Consider the following 26,042-nt stretch of genomic DNA (forward strand, 5'->3'; position numbering starts at 1 on the left):
ATTTTCATAGTAATACTGAGACAATGTTTGCCTTTTTCACTGTGATGACTTTGCACTGATGATGCAGAAGCAATGGTGACTCTTAGTGTGAATCAAGGCAGTGACACCAAACTGACAGAATTTATTGCCAATGATAAAATTCTAAGTCTTCTGGCAAAAAGTACAATTTTGGAAAACTTGTATGCCACCTTTAGCTTCACAGATTCCCAATATGTCCAGACTTTTGTGTTAAGATTGGTGGCAGTATTAAAGAATGTTATACATTTTATTTATATTGTATAATGAGATGTGTCAACATTTGCAAGATCTGTATAAGTCAATGAACAAATATTTTTGAAAAGATCAACACATGATTTATGAAATCACATGAGGGTAAAAGAGCCTTTCAAAGTGCAAGACAGATCAATGGATTTTCATGTAATAGAACACAAAAAGCTCACTGATAACATCTCAGATTCCATGTTGCAACTAACCTTCAAAAAACTACCATGTTTTGAGTGTTGGTGTAGTATCAAAGAAGAATATCTACAATTATCTGAAAAGGATATTAAAATACTCCTTCCTTTTCCAGTTTTTTATGTGTGAGGCTAAATTTTCTTCACATACTTCAACCAAAGCAGCGTATCCCAATAGAGTGAAGGCAGACACAGATATGCGAACCCAGCTGTCTTTTCTCAAACGTGATATTAAATAGATTTTTTTCTTCTTTTTTTGGCCATACCACACGGGATCTTAGTTCCGTGACCAGGGATCGAATCCGTGTCCCCTGCGGTGGGAGTGAGGAGTCTTAACCACTGGACAACCAGGGAAGTCCCCAAACAGATTTTTTTTTTAATGTAGAACATTGCCACTCTTCTCACTCATTTTTGGTTTGAAGATACAGTTATGCAGTGAATTTATTATTGCTATTTTAAATTCTCATGTTAAATTTCTGATATTGTAAACATTGATAGATGTAACCTACATAACCAAAAGCTCTTCAAGCTGCTTAATAATTTAAAGAGTATAATCACTCTTTAAAGGGGTCCTGAGACCAAAAAGCCTGAGAACCGCTGGACTACGGAATATAAATGTTGGAACCCACGACCCACAGGATAATACTCTGTGAATTCTCACAATGACTCCATGAGGTGAGTGATGTTATTATACCCATTTATCAAATGAGAAAACTGAGAGACAGGGAAGCAGTTGCCTGTCATACAGCAAGCTAACGCCAGAGCTGGGATTTGAACACAGGCATCTGACTCCAAGCTTGTGCACTTCCTTGGGGACAATCTGGCAAAATGTTTAAAAAGCTCTTATGGACTTCCCTGGTGACACAGTGGTTAAGAATCCGCCTGCCAATGCAGGGGACAAGGGTTTGATCCCTGGTTCGGGAAGATCCCATATGCTGCAACTAAGCCCGTGTGCCACAACTAGTGTGCTTGTGCTCTAGAGCTTGCGAGCCACAACTACTGAGCCCTCGTGCCACAACTACTGAAGCCCGCGTGCCTAGAGCCCATGTTCTGCAACAGGAGAAGCCACCGCAATGAGAAGCCCGCGCACCACAACCAAGAGTAGCCCCCGCTCGCAACAACTAGAGAAAGCCCGCGCGCAGCAACGAAGAACCAATGCAGACAAAAATGAATAAATAAAAATAAATAATTTTTAAAAAAACTTATCAAAAATTAAATAAAAAGCTCTTAAGACATTTGCCTTCTTTTACTATTTTTTGAAATTTCAAGAAAGGGGATAATCAGATGTCAGGAATTTAGATACAAAGATATTTATAACGTAATAAAATTAGAAACAACCAGTAGTTAGTGGATTATTAATAGATAATGGCAAATAAATTCATGAAGGCCTTTGAATGACTCTGAAGAATACCCAGGAAATGACCTGGCCCCTGGAGAAAGGATTGGAGTTCGGTGGAAGCCGTGGCTGCTGAACCGAGGGTGGTGATCAGGGATCTGCAGAGCCAGGGCGGCGGTGGCGGGGTGAGGCGGGGGAGGAGGGAGCTAGGAGCCTTTGTAGAGGCAGTTGCAGGTTCTGCTGATATTTGGACTTGAGGAGGAGGATACAGGAGAACGCGGGAGAACTGGAGGACACGGCGGATGCAGAAGATGCGGAGAACGTGGGAAATGCCTAAGTCCAGGTCAGGCAGGCCTCATGGCACCTGGACCTGCACCTGCTGGGAGCCCAGGAGCAGCGTTAGAGCAAGAGAAAGAAAGGAGGAGAAGAAGAGGGGTGTCCGGGGAGTGACGTTTTCTAGAGAGCAGCAGCGTCTTCATTCTGCCAACGTTAGGACGCGCAGCTAAAAGAGTGGGGGCTCTAGCGGGGCGAAGGGGGACGGGCGGAGGGCTGTGGAGGGTCGCAGTGAGCGGAGGGCCCGGGGCGCCGTGCAGGAGGGGAGGCGGGTGAGAGGCAGGGCGGGTGTCAGCTCGGAGGATGCTGGGCCACTCTGATCGCCACCCGCCAAGTGTCCAGGAAAGCAGCCCCCAGGCCCCCGCCGCTCCCCGTGTGGGAGCAATCCCGGTCTCCACCGCCCAGGGTAGTCAGAGAATCAATGTGCAGTGACTGTGTGCTGTGAGTGCGGGCTGGACCGATGGGCGAAGGCCGGGATGATGGACGAGGTCTGCACCTGTGGCGGGGGAGGGTGGGGGAGCACCAATAACGAGGGAGGGGCCAATGGCGAGGGCTGGACCGAGGGTCGGGGAGGGACCAATGGCAAAAATGCTGCGCCCTCAGGGATGCTGGGCGGAGCGGAATCAGTAGCTTTGATGAGCATACTGAAAGTTCTTCCCTCTGCTCGCTCAGAAAAACGACGGAGACGATCGAGGCCTTTAAACAAATGCTGTGACTTCTTCTGCGCGGAGCCGAGGTCAAACACTGGGGGAGGTAGGGTGGTCTCAGTTAAACCCACCCCCCTTGTCCTGGGAGAGCCCCGCCCAAAACTCGAAGTCTGGCCACTGGAAGGCTGAACCCCGCCCCCCGGGGGTCACCGCCCAATAACGACATGGTCCTGCCCCCTCGCGAGCCCTGGCTCCGCCCCCGCGCGGGATTGGTCAGGCCGCCAGTTCTGCCCCGCGAGGGGAAGACCCGGAGAAATCGAGTTAGCCCAAGGAATGGGCCCCCCACAAGCCCTGCTGCGCATGCTCGCTCCGTGACCCCAGCTTGAGGTGACTGCCCGAACCCAGACGGGGGCCCCAGGCACGGAGGCTGAGGGACCTGCCGCGGCTCGGTCTCCGGAGAGGGAGGGCCCCGCTGCCGTCGCCGCCCGGCCGGTGCCCGGTGAGGACGGGCCCCAGCGGATCGGGGAGGGTCTCGGGTCCCTGCCGGGCTCCTCTGGGGATCCCCAAGGGCTGCTGATGCTGGGGGGTGCCCCCCAGCTCTGCATATCAGCGCTCAGGCCGCCTCCTTGTCCTTCACCAGCGATTCAGCTCTTCTCCTCGCTCGTCCTTCCCCAACCCACCCTACCCCAGGACTGAGCCCTCACACCCCAAGTCAGGGAGCCCCACATTGGTCTGACTTTCCTTGACCGTGTCCGCCCCGCCCAGTACTGCCCCCGCCCTGCACCCATCCCCAGTCCTGTCCCATCCTTGTGGCTCTAGAGATGCTCGCAGGGATGGCAGTTGGAGGTCTGAGATGTTGGGGCGGGGGAGGCACTCCGGAGGCTTAGGAGGTGGCGGTAATGATGCGAGAGGAGAGAGGCGGGGAGCAGGGGCCATTTGGGCGCAGCATAGACAGGTCTTAGGACAAATTGCAGTGGGTAAGGAGGAGTAAAAGTAACTAAGATTCCAAGCCATGGTGATTAGGGTAAGGAGGTGCCATTACATGAAATTCCCACTTTGGGGAAGCTGTTCCCTGCACACTATAGAGTAGCAGTTCTTGACCCATTCTGGGTCTTACTGCTGCTTTGAAAATCTCTCTGTAAGGATGTGTACCTGCATATCTAAGTGGGTCCATCATCCCACCAGCAGCCCTCCAAGAACCACATGGGACAGCGATTATAGAAGGGGCATCTGTCAGTATCATTGGTAACTTGAAGACTTCACCCTTGCCTGCCTGCCTGCCTGCCTGCTCTTGAGAGCCCCTGCGAAGTTCACCACTACTCCCATTACATAGGTGAAACAAGCCCAGAGAGTGTAAGGGGTTGGCCTCTTAGCTGAGAATGCAGGTGTTGGTGGACATTGATGGTATTTCTCTCCCATACATATGAAGGTAATGGTAATTCTGTTAATCCATCATCAGTTTCCAGGCAATGATCCTGGCTTTCTTTTTTTTTTTTTTTTTTGGCCACGGCATTTGTGGGATTTTAGTTCCCCAATCAGGGATCGAACCTGCGCCCTCAGCAGTGAGAGCAGGGAGTTCTAACCACTGGACCGCCAGGTAATTCCCATGATCCTGGCTTTCAGAACCTCACCATCAAGGGATTGGACCTCGTATTAGTTACCTACTGCTGCCATAACAAATTACCACAAATTTAGTGGATTAAAACAACACAGCTTTGTAAAAGTCATGCAGTGCTGGAGGTCAGAGGTCTGACATGGGACTCACTGGGTTAAAATCAAGGTGTGGGCAGGGCTGTAACCCTTCCAGGGGACTCTAGGAGAGACAGTCTGTTTCTTTGTCTTTTCTAGAGGCCTCCAGCATTCCTTGGCTCATATCCCCCTCCCTCCACCTTCAATGCCAGCAACATCGAATCTCTCCTCTCGCTGACCCTGCCTCCATCATCACACCACTTTTTCTGACTCTTTTACCTGCGTTTCCTGCTTTTTAGGATCATTGTGATTGTGATGTAACCACCTGGACAATCCAAGATAATCTCCTAGTTTAGTAACCTTCATGCCATCTGCAAACTTAATTCCCCCTTTGCCATGTAAGGTAACATATTTACAGGTTCCAGGGATCAGGACCTAGACAGCTTTAGCGATGGGCAGCGGGGAGGCATTATTCTGCCTCCCAAGGTGTCTAAGAGGCTCCTGCCAGTTCTTAACATTGTGTGGTTTGGGGTTTACACTGAGCCATCTTACAATATCATGACAGCTGGCTAGGGTAAATGGGTACTGGAGACCCATAGCAATATCAAACCATCCGACTGGGGATGCAGGTGGAGGGTGTAAAGTGAGTGAAGTAAGGTAAACTATTAAGCCTTTTGATCTTTTTAATTCATTTCTGCTTCACTTCTAAAAATTCTGTTAATTCAATGAACTTTTATTGAGTAAAAAGTTAATTTTCAAAATAGATGTTTTAGGCTTAAAATAGCTGCCTGTCAACTCTTCCATTCACATCTCAAAAATAAATTGCTAGAAGGTTAGGGATGAATCCAGAAGAGAGACTGATCCAGCCTGAGGAACTGTCCACCCCTGTACATGGAGTGGTGGAAAAACAGTTCAGCTATGAACTAGAAATTAGAAACTTCTTAAACAGAGGGCCCATGGCATCAACCATGTTTCACAAAGTATCAGAATCAAATAGGGTACTGGTAAAAAAAAAAAAAAAAAAATGTAGATTCTCAGGTCCCTCTCCAGACCCACTGAGAAAGAAGTCTGGGGGTGGAGGAGTCCAGAACTGTGCATTTTTAACAAGAATTCTGGGTGATTCTTAGGTATCATGAAGTGGGGAAACCACTGATTATAGACTTAATTTCTCTTTTCTCAATACATAAGTTTTATTGAGATAATTTACATACCATGCAATTAACTCACTCACAATGTACAATTCAATGGCTTTTAGTAAATTCACCAAGTTGTGCAGCCATCACCACAATCAGTTTTAGAACTTTTTCATCACCCCAGAAACCCCATGCATACTAGAATTCACTCCTCACTCTTCTGGTCCCCATCCCTCCCACCCCCAGCCCTAGACAATCACAAATCTACTTTCTGTCTCTATGGATTTTTCTACTCTATAGATTTTCTATAGACTCCAGGTCATTTTATAGAAATGGAGTGTATAATATGTGATGTTTCATGACTGGCTTCTTTCACTTAGCTAATCTTTCCAAGGTTCACCCATGTCGTGGCATGAATTTTTTTAATTATCAAAAAATATTCCATTGTGTGGATACATCACATTTATTCATTTATCTGTTGATAGATATTTGGGCTGTTTCACTTTTTGGCATCTATGAATAATGCTGCTGCAAATATTCATGTACAAGTTTTTATGTAGACATCAGTTTCCATTTCTCTTGGGGATACACTTAGGAGTGGAATTGCTGGATCATATGGTAATTCTATGTTTAACCTTTTGAGAAATCATCAGACTGTTTTCCAAAGTGGCTGCACTATTTACATCCCCAGCAGCAGGGTATGAGGGTTCCATTTTCTCCTCATCCTCACCAACACTTGTTATTGTCTGGTTTTTTTGTTTTGTTTTATTAGATCCATTCTAGTAGTGTGAAATAGTATCTCATTATAGTTTGATCTGCATTTGCCTCATGACTAATGATGTTGAACATCTTGTGCTTACTGGCCACTTGTATATTTTCTTTGGAGAAAGGCCTATTCAGATCCTTTGCCCATTTTAAAAATTGAGTTATTTGTCTTTTTATTACTGAGTTATGTGTTCTTTATAAATTCTAGATACAAGTCCCTTATCAGATGTATGATCTGCAAAAATGTTCTCCCATCCTATGGGCTGCCTTTTAATTCTCTTGATGGTGTCCTTTGACTCACAAAAGTTTTAAATTTTGATGAAGTCAAATTTTTGTGTTTCTTTTTTGGTTACCTGTACTTTTAGTGTTGTACTGAAGAAAGCTTTGCCTAATCCAAGGTCAGGAAGATTTACTCGTTTCTTATTTTTTTTAAGAGTTTTATCACTAGCTCTCATAATTAAGCCTATGGTCATTTAGAGTTAATTATTTTTATGATGTGAGAAAGGGGTCCAACCACCTGGAGTTTCATCCCTGGACCACAGAGGTGTGGGCTGCTGGCCAGGGTTGTACACCAGGCCAGTCAGGGTGTGGGGGCAGGGTCCTGTGGGTGGGGCTTCCCACCATAACCCTTTCCTGCCCAGAGTGGTTCTCTGGGTCGGGGTGGGGGGGGGTAGGCAGTGTCTTTTCTGCTGGGCCCCATGTCCCCCCAGGTCCCAGGTACCACCATGTTGCCTGCCCTGTGGGGCAGGATGGGCAGAGCTGGGAAGGACCACATGGGAGGAGTAGGGGTTAGCTTATCCAGGGGCTGGACCAGGGACAGGAGGGATAATGAGACATCAATCCCAGGGGTGCCTGTGGTCAGGTGACTTGCTACCAGGAAGCATTTACCTGAGGCTACACCCCCTGGAGGTGGGGGTCCTCCTCTGTCGCAGTTGGGAGGTCTCTGCTTTCGTGTCTAGTTGTCAGGTCTCTGCTTTCATGTCTAGTTGACTGAGAAGGGGAGCTTGCAGGGGGCAAGGCACCCCAACCATGCACTGGCCTTGCACCTCAGGCTCCTCTCATGGATGAAGGGGTCTTCGAAGACTTTGGGGTGCGGGGCATGGACACCTCAAGCCATGTGCATTGGAGGGGCCCAGAGAAACACAACTAAAAGCCAGGTTGGAGAAACAGGTCTAGGGGGCCAAGTAAGAGTGTACGGGCCTCGGTGCTGCCTGAGTCCTGGACAGGGAGGGTGAGATGTCTGCCAAGGCGGCAATCTTGTTTCTGGGCTAAACTGGAAACTGAGAAAGACCCCGCCATCTGCCCACCACCCAATCACCCCCAACAGACAAAACAGCTAGCCCACACTGATGCCCCAGAGCCCCGGTCTCCAGGCCAGCGCTGCCCCTGTCATCCATTTTTTTCTTTTCTTTTCTTTTTTTTTTTGGCCATGCCATGTGCCTTGTGGGATCTTAGTTCCCTGACCAGACATTGAACCCGGGCCCCCCGCAGTGAAAGTGCAGAGTCCTAATCATTGGACCACCAGGGAATTCCCTGTCATCCATCCTTTCTGCTTCTCCAGACCAGAAGCCAGGGAGCCCTCAGTGACCACGGATTCTCTGGACACCTCCACAGCCCTGTCCCCACTCAGCTGAGGCAGAGCCAGCACCAGCTCAGACACAAGGTCACTGCCCTCGTGGGGTCCTAGTGTCCCCTAGCACTGGGTGCCCTGGGGCCTCTGGCCTGGGATGGGGGCTGGATCTAGTTGTAAATCTGGAGAGCTCTGCCTCCCAGGGCCCAGCCCATGTTCCTGGTGACACAGTGTCAGGGTGAAGGGCACCGGGCATTCTGGGAGTATCAGTGACCTGAGCTCATGTCCCCAAAGTACTTTTCCCTGAAGACTGGTGCTCAGGAAGATGAGTGTCCATTATCCTGGACAAGGTACCCCAGGTGCTGTACGGGCGGGCTCTGGACCCACCTCGACTGGACTCCCAGCTCTGCCTTCATGGCTGCATGCCTCAGTGTCCTCATCTGTAACCTGGGTCAATGAGAAAGATCAACTTTCATAACATGGGGGGGCTGAAGGTTAAGTGGAAACACCTGTGGAAGCACTTCACCCCGTGCTCAGCACCTGTGGGCCTGGATTCCTAGTAACTCAGCTGTCAGCACCTTGGTCACCCCAGTAACCCCTTGAGAGCCCTGTTTTGGGCACATTTTGTAGATGGGAAAGTGAGGTTTGGCTGGGGGAGGTGACGGACCCAAGGCTACCAAGAGAGCAGAAGCACCAGCCCAGGGTTCTCTGGCTCCATTCAGGTCCTTTCCCGGGGGCACCGAGGCAGCCCCATCTGCCCCAACCTCCAGCCCAGATTCTTCCTGAACCCAGGCCTAAGGGCACCTCCACTAATGAGATTTTGCCTCCTGCCTTAGGACAGAGCTCTTGAACTGCTGGGTTCCTTCCAGGGAGGTGGAGGAGAAATCCATCTGCTGGGGCCTGAGCGTGGCCTGGGGGCCAGGCCATCGGTCCCGGAATGCCCCTGCCCGAGCCCAGTGAGCAGGAGGGCGAGAGCGTGAAGGCCGGCCAGGAGCCCTCCCCTGAGTCCCCTGAGCCGGGCACAGATGTCGTCCCCGCAGCCCCCAGGAAGCCCAGAAAGTTCTCCAAACTGGTGCTGCTGACGGCCTCCAAGGACAGTGCCAAAGTGGCGGGGGCCAAGCGCAAAGGAGTGCACTGCATCATGTCCCTGGGGGTGCCCGGCCCCGCCACCCTTGCCAAAGCCCTCCTCAAGATCCATCCCGAGGCTCAGCGGGCCATCGAGGCCGCCCCCCAGGAGCCTGAGCAAAAACGCAGCAAGCTGGACACAGGTGAGGCCCCAGCCCAGCGAGCAGGGCGGGAGCAATACCTTCCTGGGGCCGAAGTCCCCTGTCACCTGGGCAGCCAGGGGGACAGCAGGCTTGGCTGGCTCAGGGGAGTATGTGTGTGCTGTGAACATTTCTGCGTGCATCTGTCTACATTATCTCAGTGTGAATCTCTGCGTGTCTATAGGCCTCCGTGTGTGTGTGTGTGTGTGTGTGTGTGTGTGTGCGTGTGTGTGTGTGCGTGTGTTTCTCTAAGGTTCTGTCTCCCTATGTGTGTATTTGCCTAGGAGAGTAAGTTTGTGTGGGTTCTTATATGTCTGTGTTCCTGGGCCTATTTCTCTCCGTGTCTACTCTTATGTGTTTTTCATGAGATAGGGGCATCCCCAGCCACAAGCCTAGAGTTCTCAGGGGACCTGAGGGACCCCTCAGGCTCCATTGCCTGCTGGAGTCAGGGACCCCAGAGCCTGGAGGCCCCTCTGCAGTGGGCCTGGCTCACCCTTGAGCCCTTCCACCAGCCTGTTCTGCTCCAAGCGCCTCCTCATGTCCACCTGCCTCTGCCCAGTGCAGAGAGGGTTCTGTCCTCAGTACCTGTGTGGAGGCAGGGCTCAGAAGGGCCAAGTCACCACCCTGAGGCCACCAGCTAGCTCACTGCAAAGGATGGGGGGGGCCCCCTCTGGCTCAGAGCCCATTCTTCCAGCTGAGCTGGATGGGACAGGCCATTTCTACCCCAACTGAGACCTCTGCTCACTTCTCAGATCAGGCAGGCTCTGGGGCCATATGGACCCCACCCCATATGGCACCTTTGTGAGAATCAGGACAAAGTCACCCTTCCTCAGATGGAGAGATGAAGAGCGGAACAAGGGCTGCAGCTTGGCCCCATGGGCTCCCCTGGGCAGGTGCTCATGGGCAGTCAACACCTCTCAACCTGCCTCTCTGTCTTTACCTCCAGACCTGTCCACGGCCCTCCCCACCTCCTGCCCCGTCCTGGGCCAGGCAGCGGGGAGGGAGCAGCAGCTTCCTGATGCTCAGCCCAGATTTGGCCCAAAGTTTCCTGGAAACAGCCTCTGTGTCCCTGGGCCAGTGGCCTTTGGGAGCATGTCTCTGGAGTCAGCAATCCCTGCCCCTGCTCTGGCAGCTGGGAACCCCAGGTTTGCCCCCCACCCCTTCCCCCTTTTCCTTTGACAACAGCCTGACCCATCCCCTTCTCTTCCAGACGGAAAAGAAGATGGAAGGTTGGCAGGACAGCCTGCCCCCAGTCCCTTGGTGGATGGGGAGGAGTCCACCATGGGCCCCATCGTGTCCAGGGAGGACCTGTAGCCCTGACAACTGAGGGTGCATCCTGGCTGGGTCAGTGAACTTGGCTGCAACTTCTACACGTTCCACTGCGCTCCTGTCTGCGGCCCAGCCGCTGACTGATTTTCACTTTCAACATTGTAATCTTTTTCTGATCAAGCATAATTTACTTTTGTAAGCAGAAAAAAAAAATTAAAAAGAGAATAAAAGAAGCTGTACACTAGATCCCACCACGGGTAGGTTTTTAAAATTCCATGATTCTGGGTCCTTTGAGGTCCCAGCTCCAATCCCCACCCCCCTGCTCCTGGGCCTCCCCAACCCCCACCAGCCCTTACCTGGCCCTGCTCCAGGGCTTCCTGGCCTGGGCCATCTCTCAGGCCCAGGAGGGCTCTCCAGCGGCCTCCATCCCCCAGGGCCTCCTCAGCCTGGAAAACCCGACCACTGACTCAGAGACTAGGTGGAGTCTCTGAGGTTTCCACTTTCTGCTGCCTTTGGTGTCCAGCCCTGAACCCCTGGGAAGCCAATCCTGCCCCTCCCTGGCTCTCCTTCCAGGGCCAGTTCCCAGGAGGCCTCAGCCTGCTTCTTCCTGCTGGACCCTCATAAAGGCCACCTCCTCCAGGGAGCCACACAGGACTGACAGCCCCTGTGCACAGGGGCCCTGATGTCCATGGCAGCCCAAGGTTCTGCTGAGGAGGTGAACCTGCGGTGTGAGGGGGCACGCCTGACAGAAGTGTATTGTGCCCCTGCCATGTTCCTTCTGGGTGGTTTGGGGGCTGAGGGAGATTCCTGGGAGCCTGAGCCCCTCCTCAGGTCCCCTGGGTGCTGCCCTGCTGGAGGGAAAGATGAAGAAACACTGTTCCCCTCCTTCAACCATAAGTCGGGGTCCCCTGAGAAAAGGCATCGGCCTCAAGTTGCTTCAGCCCACGTGGTCCTCATCATTTGAAAACTGCCTTTGGGCAAAAGGAAATGGATTATTTTTTAAAAGTAGAGTTTAGAGGACTTATGTTTTCAAACATTTTCCAAATTTAATCAGTATCTGTTGACTCCCTCTTGGGAAAAGTGAGTTACGCAGCACATCCGCAGCGCCCAACTCTCCGTTTTGCTGTTATTTTTACAGCATGGTTGTCTGTAACAATTATATTCTGTAACCATAACTTGAAAAGTTGTTTTGTCTGAATTCTATATTTAAATAGATTCCCATCCCCCACAAGATTTCTCCTTTCCTGAGGCTCTGAGTCATCCTGGAGGGCTGGTTCTGTCAGTTGAGGAGACCGCCTGAGGGCTTGCTCTGGTTTAACATTTGGTGGTGGAGGAGGCATGGAGTAGAGGAGTTGGGGAGAGGGGCTGGCCAGCCTTGACCCCTGCCACTCATCCTGGACTCCAGGCAGTCCTGGCCTGGGCAGGGTCACTGCGGGCGTCCACTCCCCTGCATTTTGCTGTGGCACCATCGACCCCTTCTGCAGCTGCCATGGGAGCCTGGGGCAGGGGTGGCACTTGGGTCCCCAGTGAGGGGCCCTGGTTGACTAGGTGGCCCCTGGAGGCTGGGTGGGGGCACAGGAAGGGTGCACCTCCCTCCGGGGGCTCAAGCGGCCTGTGGTGCCTGTCATTTGCCAGGAGGGTGGGAAGCCACTGCCAAGCCAGGCAGGGAGCTCATACACTGGATCCGGAGGTGTTAAGCTTTTCTTATTTTTTAAATTTTGAAACATTTCAAACTCCCATAAAAGTTGAAGGAACATGCAGGCAACACCACATATCCCTCACCTAGATTCACCCTCCCTCTCCCTCCTAGTCCTGCCGATTTCTTGCCTCATCACTTCTTGAGGACCTTAATGTCTGCCCAGGGCAGGGTACACAGGACCTAGTGGTAAACAGGTCACAACCCCAGCCTCCCAGAGGTAGACAGGAGACACAGGACATCCTGCTGATGAGTCCATGAAATCTGGGGCTAAGGGCTGCCCAGGAGAGGACCAGGAGCTCCTCAGCATATGACAGGTGCCTGAGGAAGCCCCGTGGAGGGAGCTGAAAGGTGAAGAGGGCGGGCTTAGGAGGAGTGAGCCCAGACGGAGTAGGACAGGAAGGCCACGAGGCAGGAATGGTTGGCAGAGGCTACTGGCCCAGGGCCTTGAGGCCACAGGTAGGTTCCAGGCTCATCACGGGTAGTAGGAGGTTGGGACGGATTTATGCAGAGGAGGAATGTGGTCAGTGTCGTTTTACAAAACTCCCTTGGTGCCCTGAGGAGAACAGACTGGAGGGGGTCCCAAGTGGGAGCGGAGAGGCCGGTGAGGGCACCACCACAGCCCGGGGGAAAGAAAAGGGAGGGGAGATGGGAGATGCTAGAAGGGGACTGAGAAGGGCTCAGTGAAGGCCTCTTTTGGGGGACAGTGTTTGAGGGAAGACTGGCCTGCCCAGTCCGGGATGACAGTGCCATCCACCAGGAGGAGAATCCAAGAGGAGAAGGCAGCTGGGGGCAAGTGGCCTTCCAGTTCACACAGTTGGCATCCTGCTGGACGGGTGTGTTCCTGTCGGTCAAGAGTGGTTCCCACCAGTGTCAACGGAGCAGAAATCCCTCAGAAGTGGCAGATTGATACCAGTTCTGAGTCTCTGCACTCAGTGAGTGGTTGGGTGGGGGCATTAATTATGATGGGGATAAAAAGTAAATAGGATGACTACTGTACACTTATTTTTTAAATATTTATTTACTTGGCTGCACCGGGTCTTAGTTGCAGCACATGGGCTCCTTAGTTGTGGCATGAATGTGGGATCTAGTTCCCCAACCAGGGATAGAATCCGGGCTCCCTGCGTTGGGAGCGCAGCGTCTTATCCACTACGCCACCAGGGAAGTCCCTACACTTACTTTTTAAAAATATCTTGCATTGGTCTTTCCTTCAGGCTAAAAAACAAACAAAAAGTAATTCATGGTCATGAAAATTAACAGAAAATATTGATTATGAAAAAATATTACAAAATCTACAATAATTCCACCATCTAGAGATAAGTCTATGATAAATATTTTTTATATTCAGCAAATTGGGGTGATAAAGTGCCTTTTTTTTTTTTTTTTTTTTTGCCGCACTGCGTGGCTTGCGGGATTTTAGTTCTCGACCAGGGATCAAACCCCGACCCCGGCAGTGAAAGCACGGAGTCCTAACCACTGGACCACCAGAGAATTCCCTATTTTTTTCTTAATGTATTACAAATGTCTCTCCAGCGTCCATTTTACAACGTACCACTACAGGGGTGGATCATTTATCCAACCAGTCCTGATTGTTGGACGTATCCGTTGTTTCCAGGTTGGTAACAATCCTTTCAAAAGCCTTGGGTGAGATTCCTGCACACGGGTTGGACACAGCCACCATCATTCCACCCGCGGCCCGTGAATACCCGGCTCTCAGGCATCCTTGCAAACATCCGGTAATATCATTAAGAAGAAAATATTTAAAAAAAGAAGAAGAAGAAAATATTGATAACGCCCCCCACTTCATCTTGTGTGCACAACCTCTGCGTGCTTTTTCCTGGGGGTTGCATTTTCCTTGGTTAGCTTGGAGAGCTGGTCCAGGCACGCCCCCGTTCCCCCAGCCGCCGCCAGGCTCAGTGCGGCTGATTCTCCTGGAGGCCGGGAGGAGGCGCGCGCGGACGCCGTCAGGCCCAGCAGATTCCGGACGCCCACCCAGGCCTTTTGAGGCCCGGGCACCGGCTCTAACTTGCCTTCTGCAGGGGCCAGGGATGATTCCTCAGTGACAATCCGGCAGATGGCCGGCTATCCGAAGAACGCGGGTGAGATCCGTACTCCTCGTCATCCTCAGACACTCCAACACAAGTCGCAGCCTCTCCTGCTCCCTGTCTGATTGCCCCACAGCAAGTACCTCTTCTAAGAGCCCATGTGACTCATTGTTTATTATTATCTATTGCTTCTCCCCAACCCACCCCCCATAACGTAAGCTCAACGCCACCACGGCAGGGGTCTTTGTGGACTTGGGCTCCTAAGGTGCCCAGGGTGGAGACCTGGCAGGGGAGCGGGCGGAGAGGCGCAGGGTGCGGATGGGGTACGGCACTCGGAGCCCAGGCAGGGGCAGAGGTGCGGGGACCCAGAGCGCGCAGTCGGAGTTGGGCGGAGCGTAGGTGCGAGAGGAAGGCGCGGAGGATGAGGCAGTGGGAGGCGGAGGACTGAAAGCAAGGATGGGAAAGGGGGCGGGAGAACGCGGGAAGGAGGGGATTCGACGGAGGATGCGGAGAACGTGGAAATGCGGAGCGGGCGGGGGACCAGGGCAGGAGGGCCCCATGGGACCTGGACCTGCACCTGCCTGGAGCCCAGGGGCAGGGGGGCGGCGGGGACTTCCAGCAGCAGCTTTAGAGCGAGAGGAGGAAGGCGGAGGGAAGGGGTGTCAGGGTAGTGGCGTTTTCTAGAGAGGAGCAGCGTCTTCACTCTGCCAACTGGGAGACTGGGGGCTCCGGCTGGGCAAAGGAGGGCGGGCGCAGGGAGGAGTCCGCGGGGCTGCGGAGGGTCGCGGTGAGCGGAGGGCCCGGGGCGCCCTGCAGGAGGGGAGGCGGGGGCGTCGTCGCGCCTGGGCAGGCGAGAGGCAGGGCGGGTGTCCGCTCGGAGGATGCTGGGCCGCTCCGGTCGCCACCCGCCAAGTGTCCAGGAAAGCAGCCCCCAGGCCCCGCAGCTCCCCGCGCCAGAACAATCCCGGTCCCCACCGCGCAGGGTGATCAGAGAATAAGTGTGCAGTGATTGTGCGCTGTGAGAGGGGGCTGGACCGATGGGCGAGGGCTGGATAGATGGGCAAGGGTTGGACCAGTGCAGAAAAAGATGCTTTCCCCGCACGGAATCCCCTCAAAGGGGCAGATTTTCTTTTTCTGACGTTTTATTTTGACATAATTTCACACCTACAGAAAAACTGCAAGTGTACAAAGCATGCCTATATACTTTTCACCCAGGTTCCCCAAAAGTTAGGAATGAAGCCAGCCACAGCAGCAATAGTGAAATTTAGAAACGTGTCCACAACTGCTGAGCCCGCGTGCCGCAACTACTGAAGCCCACGCTCCTAGAGCCCGTGTTCCACAACAAGAGAAGCCACCACGATGGGAAGCCCGCACACCACAATGAAGCGTGACCCTCACTCGCCACAACTAGAGAAAGCCCTTACGCAGCAACGAAGACCCAACGCAGCCAAAACTAAATTAATTAATTAAAAAAATGCTTAAAAAGTTTTTTTCTTCAAATTGAGTTGGAGGATTCTTCTGGTTAGAAATTCTATATCAGATCATGTGATCTGAAAAACGTTTAAATGTTTTCCCTGAATTTATATGATGTATTATGATGGAAAAAAATGAGATCTGGGCATCTTATAAAATACATTTGCCTATAAAAAAAGAAACTAGTGTCTAATAGGAAAATAACTAAACTATGTAGCCAGCCATATGTAAATACGGTTATAATATGGGGGCGGTGAGTTTTACAATATACAGTTAGGTGGAAAAAGCAGGAATACTTGAAAATAATTGCCATGGAGTGTGTTTGCAATGATGTAAAATTTAAAAGAAGATTCATTTTCAAAAAGATTGACAAGAAAGATGACAACTGGAAACTCAAGGGACCCAAAACGAAAGGGAAAGAACGAAGTTGGAGAATTCACACTCTCTGATTTCAAAACTTACTGCAAACCAACAGTAATTGAGTCAATGTAGTGCTGGCACAAAATAAACACAGACCCATGGATAGAATTGAGAGTCCAGAAATAAACCCTCACATTTGTGGTTAACTGTTTTTCAACAGGGGAGCCAAAATAATCACAGAGAGGAATTAACAGTCTTTTCAACAAATGGCACAACTCAGATATCCATATGCAAAAGAATGAAATCAGAGCCCTACTTTGCCCATAAAAACAAACAAACAAACAAACAACTCAAAATGGGTCTAAGTCCAAAATGTAAGAACTAAACTATAAAACTTTTTAGAATACATACAGGTAAATCTTTGTGAACTTGGATTAGGCAGTGGTTTCTTAGATGTGGCATCAAAAGCACAAGCAACAAAAGAAAAAACAGATAAATTGGACATCATCAAAATTAAGAACTTTTGTGCTTCAAAGGACACCATCTTAACTGGGAACAATAAAGTGAAAAGATAACCCACAGAATGGGAGAAAGATTTTGTAAATCATATATCTGACAACGGAAGTGTATCTAGAATATAAATATAAAGAATTTTTAGGCTTAATAATAAAATGACAACTCAATTTTAAAATGGGCAAAGGATCTGAATAGACATTTCTCCAAAGAAGATAGGCAAATGTCAAATAAGCACTTGAGAAGAGGATCAACATCATTAGCTATCAGGGAAATGCAAATCAAAACCACAATGAAAAGCCACTTCATATCCATTAGCATGGTTGTAATCAGAAAGACAGATAATAACAACTGTTGACAGGGATGTGGAGAAATTGGAACCCTCACACACTGCTGGTGGGAATGTAAAATGGAGTAGACCCTGTGGAAGACAATCTAGCAATTCCTCAAACGGTTAAACATCCACCCAGCAAATCCAATTCCAGGTGTATACCCAAAAGAATTGAAAACATCTGTCCACACAAATTTGCACATAATGTTCACAGAAGCATTAGTCATAGTAGCCAAAAAGTGGAAACAATGCAAACGTCAGTCAACAGATGAATGGATAAACAAATTGGGGTATATCCATACAGTGCAATACTATTTGACGATAAAAAGAATGAAATACTACTGGCATGCTACAACATGGATGGACTCTGAAAACACTAGGCTAAGTGAAAGAAGCCACACACAAAAGATATATGATTGTATGATTCCATTTAAATAAAATGTCCAGAATATGCAAATCTATAGAGACAGAAAGATTAATAGTTGCTTAGTGTGGGAGGATGGGGGACTTGGGGGTGATCGCTAAAGGTTTCTTTTGGAGTGATGAAATTGTTCTAAAACTGAGTGTGGTGATGTCCGCATCTCTGTGAATCTATTAAAAACCATTCAATTGGTACACTTTAAATGGGTGAACTGTATGGTATGTGAGTTATATCCAATAAATCTGTTACCAAAAGATACAATAATAAACCCTTTATGTGTTAGCATAACATATTTTTATGAAAATCACTATATTTTCCAAATCAAAGAAATTTTATAAGAATGGCGTTGTTCTTTTTTTTTTTTTTTTTTGCAAATCTCTTTAATGTAGGCTTAATGGAGGACTACAGGTTCTCATCTGTGCTTTGGCATTCAACCTGTTACACGTCATGTAACCTTTGGAATATCCCACAGGGACTTCCAGGAACCCCAGACTACACTTTGAGGACCATTTGCCTACTGTAAAATTCATATTTTTCCTCTTGTAATTAATAAATGTATTGTGGGGAAATATGTACTTTGGGAATATGTAAATACTAGTTCCTTGTTAAACTTCCACCCTCCGGTCTTAGCGGCCATTGATAATTTTTGCCCGAATCAATTATTACTTACGATGGTCGCCAAAGGGTGATTTTCCGCATCCTTCCTTCTGCATCTATTAGTTGGCATTCTACTGTAAGAGCTTTCCCATCTCCCCATTTACTTACTTACATCACTATCGATCATGGCTTCTTATTTTACTCAGTTATAATCTGTTATTATCATTATTTAGTTTGAATCAAATTGACCCAGCTTTGGGGTAGGTCATTTTAAAGTTTCTGTGAAGTCCATAGGAAATTTCCTTCTGCTGGCTAACGAAAGTGACGGGCCTAATGATGCATTTAAATGACCGCTTCCGTAGTAAGTCAGAAAGAGAAAAACAAATATCGTATATTAACGCATATACGTGGAACCTAGAAAAATGGCACAGATGAAACGGTTTGCCCGGCAGAAATAGAGACATAGATGTCGAGAACAAACGTATGGACACCAAGGGGAGGAAGTGGCAGAGGGGTGGTGGAGTGGTGGTGGTGAGATGAATTGGGAGATTGGGATTGACATATATACACTAATATGTATAAAACAGATAACTAATAAGAACCTGCTGTATAAAAAATAAATAAAATTAAAAAAAAATTTTAAATGACCGCTTCCGGGTTTCCCTGGTGGCGCAGTGGTTGAGGGTCCGCCTGCCGATGCAGGGGACACGGGTTCGTGCCCCGGTCCGGAAAGATCCCACATGCCGCGGAGCGGCTAGGCTCGTGAGCCATGGCTGCTGAGCCTGTACGTCCGGAGCCTATGCTCCGCAACGGGAGAGGCCACAACAGTGAGAGGCCCGCGTACCGTAAAAAAAAAAAAAAAAGACCGCTTCCGATCAGTGAGCTCAGACTCAAATCCTGGATCAGGTTTGGGGTTCTCAAGCCCCCCAAATCTCTTCTTCTCTGAGGGTCCACCGCCCCGGAGGCCACCCCCCCGCCCCCGCCCCCGCCCCCGCCCCCGCCGTCCAAGCCTCAGGTCAGATCAAAGCTCGGTCCCCGGCTGCCGCAGCCCAATCCTGGGCTTGCCCCGCCTCTTTCGCCAGCCCTGGCCCCGCCTCCCAGCGCCGATTGGTCCGGCCGCCAGCTAGGCACCGCGCACGGAAGACCCGGAGAAGTGGTGTTTGCCCAAAGAATGGGCTCCCCGAGGACCCGCTGCGCATGCTTGCTAGGAACTCTCTAGTGCGCTCCTAGAGGCTGGCTACCCCGCGGGGCGGTGCGCGCTCCCTACGGCCAGCGGGGCGGCGCGCGCGGCACGGAGCTCGCTCCCGAGAGGGCAGGTGGGGGCGGGGAGTGGGCACCCGGGTTGCGGTGGCTGGAGGGGCCTGGGCCGCGAGGTCGGCGCCTGTGGCTGCGGCGGCCCGAGGCCAGAGGACCCGCCGCGGCTCGGTCTCCGGAGAGGGAGGGCCCCGCTGCCGTCGCCGCCCGGCCGGTGCCCGGTGAGGACGGGCCCCAGCGGGTCAGGGAGGGTCTCGGGTCACTCGGCGTGGCCGCGCCCCCAGCCGGGCTCTCCCGGGGGTCCCCAGGACTGCTGATGCTGCGGAGGGGGGTGTCCCCGGACTCTGCGTCTCGGCGCTCAGGCCGCCTCCTTGTCCTTCACCTGCAATTCGCAGCCTCCTTTCTCCTCGCTCCTCCTCACCCCCCTCCACCCACCCGACCCCGGGACTGAGCCCTCACACCCCAAGTCAGGGAGCCCCACATGGGTTTGCCTTTCCTTTACCGTGTCCGCCCCACCCAGTACTGCCCCCGCCCTGGCATTCACCCCAGCCCCATCCAGTCTTTGTGCCTCTGGAGGTCCCAGTGACCTTGCACTTTTTGCTGTTGTTACACCTGCTTCCACTCCTGCATACCTAGATTACCTGTTGGGGCTTTCAAACTTTTTTGACTCAACCTACAGTGAGAAATATATTTTACACGCCTGTAGATGCAGATTACTGAGCGATAAGTTTAAAGGGAGATTTTTACCCCAACCTCACATGACGCAGCCAGATCTACTCTACGTGGGTTCTAATTCCAACCTATCCTATCCTGTCCTGTCCTGTCCTATTCTATTCTATTCTGTTCTGTTCTTTCCATTCCAAAAGTCTGTTGCTAACCCATTAAACTGATTTCAGGACCTAATGAATCTGCACAGTTTGAAGCCCTTGCTTTAACGACCAGTCTTTTACTTCCGTTACCCCTTACCTTTGGAGGATGCAGAGGTCCAATAACAGATAATCACGTGTAAACTTAAATTCCAAAGAAAGGGTATATTTTTATTATTTTGACATTAATGCTTTTCGGGGCCAAAATCATCTCCAGGACTTGGTGCGATTCAGGCAGGTTTACCTTGTTCCTCTTCCCAAAAGCTCCTAGTTGGACTTGGGGAAGAGTTCGTATGTGGAGGCTAGATTATAGAGCGTTTATAATGGAGACGGACGCTACTTTTATTGGAGAGGGAAATGTTTCAGCTTTAGGAACTCAGCACTGCGTAGGGAGAATCGGAACAGCTGGATGCCGGGCAGAAAAGCCATTTAGGAGGTGGTGGGTATCAAAGCCTTGAGGTAATGTGGGGTGGGAAGGCGTGGAAGATGGTGTGACCAGGTGCCCAGAGATGTGAGGACGAATTAGGCCTGATATGGGAGGCATGGAAATAGCCACGATTGTGCTCTAGGGGCGTTGGGGGATCTGGGGCTGGGAGTACTATTAGCTGGAATCTCCCTTTCTGTGTCCTCTGCCTCTAGTTGCTTTGGAGCAGTGGTTCTCCAGGGACATGCAGCAATGTTGGTTGTCAGGATTTGGTGGCTGCTACTGGCATCTCACAGGCAGAGGCCAGGGATGCTGCTAAACATCCTTCATTTCACAGGACAACCCCCCACAACAAAGAATTATCTGGTGCAAAATGTCAGTGGTGCCAAGGTTGAGAAGCCCTGCTTTGGAATATAATTTTTATTTTATTTTATTTATTTATTTTTGGCTGCCTTGGGTCTTCATTGCTGCGGGCGGGCTTTCTCTAGTTGTGGTGAGCGGGGGCTACTCTTTGTTGCGGTGCGCGGGCTTCTCATTGCAGTGGCTTCTCTTGTTTTGGAGCACCAGCTCTAGGCACGCGGGTTCAGTAGTTGTGGCTTGCGGGCTCTAGAGCGCAGGCTCAGTAGTTGTGGCGCACGGGCTGAGTTGCTCCGTGGCATGTGGGATCTTCCTGGACCAGGGCTCAAACCCTGTCCCCTGCATTGGCAGGCAGATTCCTAACCACTGCGCCACCAGGAAAGTCCCTGGAATAGAATTCTTAATATTTAGGGAGATCACTGCCACCTTCACCTCTCCCAGGACTAATGCCTGTATGCACACTCAGAGACTTTGCACATAATGGTAGGAGGGTCCCTGAGCCAATCAGTGTGCACCTCTAATTTTCATAGCTTGCTGGGGGTGGGGGGCGGGGCAGCTTTTGGAATCATCCAGGAGCTTTTTCAAACATCAGGATATTCGCTCCTCCCCCTTCCACTATTCAGAACCTCTGCTGGGCCTGGACAAAGTACTCCTTGTTCTTACATGATGATTCACAGTTTATGGAAGAATTTCACATACAGTATCTCATTTGCCACTTTTCCTGTTTCACAGATGAAATCAGCCCAGAGAAGTGATGGGATTTGCCCCAGGTCTCCCACCCAGCAAGTCAGCGCTAACGACGGGTGTTGGCGGACAGTGATGGTGGTTCTCACTCTTGTGTATGAAGGTAATTCTGTTGATCTGCCATCAGCTGCTGAGCGAGGCTCTGCCTTTCAGGATCTTAGGGCTTGGACCCACTGGTGTCTGAGAGGCACCTAACAGTTTGTAATATTGTGTGTGTCTTGGGTGTTGGGTTTATTTGAGCAGGCAGTCTGAGTATTGCACTCAGATTGCTCTGTACCTCAATTTTGGGGGAGGGGAAACAGCATAAGAGAGTGACCAACTGTAAACTGTGAGGCTCTCCTACTTTCCATTTACATCTGCCTGACTTAAAAATATTCTAGCCAACTCAATAAATCTTTACTGAGTAAAAATGGAATGTTATGAAAAAACATATTAGGGCCCAAGTATTTACCTCAAAACAATGATCATCCAAAAATTTAAAAATACATTTAAATCCACCTAGAACAAATATATAAATTTATTGCAAATAGAAGTTTCATAAAATAATGCTCACTTCTGTTACACACAATGCAGATTGGTTATTTCCTATGTAATTTTTGAAATTGCTGCCTGGAACCCAAAGATTATAAGAGCAATGACCAGGGAGATTTGAAAAGCAGAGGCTTAGACCAAAACAAAGAAAATAAAACTCTTTCATACAGATACTAAATGAACACGTGTGTAAGCTTTTACTTAACTCATCAATCAAGGAAGCAGTAAGATCTTACAATCAGTTTGCAGGAGACTCCAAAAAAGATTCTGGAAGACTGTAGATTAGGAATATTGACATGAATGTGCAAATGGAGGCAAAACCAGAGAAGTTACTTACTTATCTGTATTTATTTACATGGCAAGAAAGAGAGAACGTGTCTACAGAATAGAATTATTTTACCTTGTTCCGTTATCTGTGCAGAGCTGCAGAAGTAGCTCAAAGGCAACAACAGGCTAGAATCGTATAACCTGAAAGGCTGTGTTCTAGACAAAACCCAGTTCTCCATTGAAGCACAAATTTTCCCTATGGCCTCATAATCTCAATGAAAGATATTTTTTGCATGAAATAAGGCTGGTCCAGTAAGATTGGGCCTGATTATTTACATAGGTGCGGCAGGCATGCTAATTCACCTCGTAGGCCATCTTGAGTTTGTTTTGCTGGAAGTCTCTGTGAGGAACCTCAGATTGGATTTCTAAAAGTCTGGTATTTGTTATCCCAAGGTACTAAAGCCGTGCCCAACGAGCTTTCTCCCCCAGATTGCACCTGTACTAAAAATTTGGACAAATTCCACTCTTCTTGAGGTCCCCAAAATATCCTAAGGTGTCTGAAACTTGCTAAATTGTTATTAAAGGATCATTTAAAAAGATGCAATCATGACTCTCCCACCGATATAAAATAAACAAATGTTAGTGATTCTGTTTAATGCATTAATGAGGGAACCTGTACAATGTGACAGATTAAACAAGGTAATGTATGTGAAACACTTCATGTGTTGCCCTGCATTAAGAAAACCTCAAATCCTTATTAAGTTGGTCACTTAGCCTCTGGCCACCTAACCTCAAGGGCATCTATTCCAGTGTTTCTCAAAGCCAAGTCCATGATCCACCAGAACCAGGGTCTCAGAGGGTACTTATTAAAAATCCAGATTCTTGAATTTTGCTCCAGACTCACCATCAGAATTTTGGATGGGAAATCCAGGCATCTGATTTTTTTTTTTTAATATCAGAGAAAGGGTTATTGCAGGGCCAAGCAAGGAGAATGGGTGGCTTGTGCTCAAAACCCCCAAACTTCCGATGATTTTCAGGGAAAAGTTTTTATAGGCAAAATTTAGGGTGAGGCTGCAGGGTGTGTGATTTTCTTCTGGTTGGTTGGTGGGGAGGTAACAGGGAGGGGCTCCAGGAATCCTGTGCTCTAAGCATCTACATTTTTACCAAGTGCCCCGAGTAATTCTTATGGAGACCAGAATTACGTATACAAATAATTGAAATAAAGGCTTCATGAAAACTGTACTTAACCCCAGTATATGGGTGCACTCTTTCTGTTCTGTTTTATTTTTCAAGCGCTGCTTTTAAGCAGGTTTCTCAACCTTGACCCTGATGCTATTTTAGACCAAATCCTTCCTGGGGAGAGTGGGGGTGGGGGGCTGCCCTGGGCACTGTGGGATGTTGAGCAGCATCCTTGGCTCCCACCTACCAGATGCCAGTAGCCTGCCCCACCCCCTAGTTATGACAACCAAAAATGTCTCCTGACCTGGCCAGATGTCACCTGGTGGGCAGATCACCGTGACTGAGAACCACCAGTCTTAACCTACTGCGTTGATTCCTATGGGTTGGAATCCTCAAATTAAAAAGAACCATTTTAACTTATATTAAGAGTTTAGGCCCTGAAAACAGACACAGGAGTTTTGAATGCTGACTCTGTCCTTTAGTGGCCTGGCTCTAGGTCACAGGAATCTAAGAGTGAGCCTTAGTTTCCTCCTCTGTGAATGAAACAACAGCAGGCCTAATGGATGAGGGTATTTGGGAGATAAAATGGAATAAAGCATGCAAAGCCCTCGCCTAGTGCCAGGCACCTCATTGGTATTTGGTGAACATGAAATGTGTGATCACAGTCCTTTGGACTCTTGAAGCATGTGTGATCAGAAACCATCTGAGAAAACAGAAACTACTGTAAGGTTTCACTGGGAATTTCATTGCTCTCCCTGGTGGTGGAAGAGCTGAGAAGCCACATGGGAAATGGTGAGCGACCCAGGGATTAGCAGTGGTGGGATGCCACCCCCACAGCGAGGCCCGGCAGAGCAGCCAGGGTGGCAGGCGGGACCCAGCAGAGCTGGAGCAGCCACCCCAGGCAGGTCGCTTCGGGGACACCCTCCAGTCTCCCATGGTGCCTCCGGTTGGCCAGATCAGCTGGAAGCCACAGTGCTAAGCCATAACATAGCTGGTTTGTAGGGCTGATCAATGCAGCTCTGAAGGCCTGACTCTCACTACCCGTGTGGTCCTGGGCCACTCGCTTCAGGCCCGAGCCTCAGTTTCCCCAGAAGCAGAGCGGGGATGATGGTGAAGGGAGATTGTTGGGTCCCCATACTTGAGGTACACGTGATGTTATAGGATTTTTGTTCCTGGCTCAGGTGCCAGCTTGAGGACCAACCACATGGCTCTGGGTGAGAGAGTATCCCTTTTGTGTCCCCTCCTCTCCTCCCCGACCCTTCCACCCAGGAGGCCTATGGGTCATTTATTTTCTCTGTCAACTTTCATTGTGTCTGTAAGTTTGAAACTTGGGTTTTCAAAATCCTTTTATTTTGAGTTAATTTTAGACTTTTTTAAAAATTGCAAAAAAAAGTACAAAGAATTTTCCTATACTCATCACCCAGTCTCCCTGAATGTCAGCATCTTACCTAACATTGTGCAGTGAGCAAATCTGGGAAATCCACGTTGGTACAAAACCATTAACCTAAACTATTGACCGTATGCAAATTTCACCAGCTTTTCCCCTAATGTCCTTTTTCTTTTCCGAAATCCCATGTTGCATTTTGTCCTTGTGTCTCCTTAATCTCCTCCAGTCTGTGACAGGCCCTCAGCCTTTCCTTGTCCAAGATGACCTTGACACTTTCAAAGTGTCCTGGTCAGTTGTTTTGTAGAATGTCCCTCCATGTGGTGCCACATGGGGGTGTGCGTTCTGGGCAGGAATATCACAGAGGTGTTGCTGTGTCCTCCTTGGTGCATCTTATCAAGGAGGTCATGGTGTTGATGTGTTTTATTACTGGTGAAGTTGACCTTGAGCACTTAAGGCTGTGTATGCGAGATTTCTCCCCTGTCAAGTCATTATCTTTCCCTTTGTGGTTAATAAATATCTTGGGGGAAAGGTCTTTGAGGCCATGCAAGGCCCACAACACAGACTGCAAGGTACTTGATTTTCACTTGTTTTTCTGTCCCATTATCTATATCACTCTTTTTTTAAAAATTTCTTTGGATTTTATTTTATTTTAATTTTTTTTGGTAGTACACGGGCCTCTCACTGCTGTGGCCTCTCCCGTTGCGGAGCACAGGCTCCGGACGCGCAGGCTCAGCGGCCATGGCTCACGGGCCCAGCTGCTCCGCAGAACGTGGGATCTTCCCGGACCGGGGCGTGAACCCGTGTCCCCTGCATCGGCAGGCGGACCCCCAACCACTGTGCCACCAGGGAAGCCCTGGATTTGATTTTATTTTATTTTTTGGCTGCACTGTGCAGCATGTGGGATCTGAGTTCCCTAACCAGGGATCAAACCCATGGATGGCCCCCTGCATCGGAAGTGTGGAGTCTTAACCACTGGACCATCAGGGAAGTCCCCTGTCTATATTACTCTTTATTTTCCTGTATGACACATTTTGCATAGGACTGGAATCCCTACTCTTCCTGAGAGTTATGGAGTTAAAGAAAAAAATTACCAAGCAAGGAGATGCAGCTTATCTTTAAAGTGTTTACTATTTTC

The 26,042-nt window shown here is 49.6% G+C and overlaps 2 protein-coding genes across 14 annotated transcripts in view; both read left to right on the forward strand.

Moving 5' to 3' along the window:
* The first annotated feature begins 3,072 nt into the window (after positions 1-3,072).
* Positions 3,073-10,708, forward strand: FLYWCH2 (FLYWCH family member 2). Of its 4 annotated transcripts, XM_029219266.1 has the most exons (4): positions 3,073-3,270; positions 7,920-8,021; positions 8,765-9,196; positions 10,140-10,695. In XM_029219266.1, the coding sequence occupies exons 3-4, from the start codon at positions 8,866-8,868 to the stop codon at positions 10,370-10,372; spliced, it is 564 nt and encodes a 187-aa protein (XP_029075099.1). In that variant the 5' UTR covers positions 3,073-3,270; positions 7,920-8,021; positions 8,765-8,865; the 3' UTR covers positions 10,373-10,695. The 4 variants fall into 4 exon arrangements, with proteins under 4 accessions (XP_029075099.1, XP_029075101.1, XP_029075098.1 ...); XM_029219268.1 differs by lacking the exon at positions 7,920-8,021 and having other exon boundaries at positions 10,404-10,708; XM_029219265.1 differs by lacking the exon at positions 7,920-8,021.
* Positions 10,709-19,171: 8,463 nt separating this feature from the next.
* FLYWCH1 (FLYWCH-type zinc finger 1) overlaps positions 19,172-26,042 on the forward strand; it is a 30,042-nt gene continuing 23,171 nt past the window's right edge. For 9 of the 10 annotated variants that reach the window (XM_029221469.1, XM_029221461.1, XM_029221470.1 and 6 more), the window contains exons 1-2: positions 19,172-19,373; positions 21,532-21,646. The gene's annotated coding sequence lies outside the window, so the exon portion shown is untranslated. The remainder of the gene's footprint in view (positions 19,374-21,531; positions 21,647-26,042) is intronic. The other variant, XM_029221465.1, reaches the window with a different exon arrangement.

The sequence above is a fragment of the Monodon monoceros genome, unplaced genomic scaffold (genome assembly GCF_005190385.1).
Source record: "Monodon monoceros isolate NGI ecotype Baffin Bay Population unplaced genomic scaffold, NGI_Narwhal_1 Super_Scaffold_13, whole genome shotgun sequence".
NCBI classification, from domain to species: domain Eukaryota; kingdom Metazoa; phylum Chordata; class Mammalia; order Artiodactyla; family Monodontidae; genus Monodon; species Monodon monoceros.

Coding starts and splice junctions, on each gene's coding strand:
- FLYWCH2 (XM_029219266.1), top strand. CDS start 8,866: ATGCCCCTGCCCGAGCCCAGTGAGCAGGAGGGCGAGAGCGTGAAGGCC. Junction 9,197..10,139: donor ACGCAGCAAGCTGGACACAG/GTGAGGCCCCAG, acceptor CTTTACCTCCAG/ACCTGTCCACGGCCCTCCCC.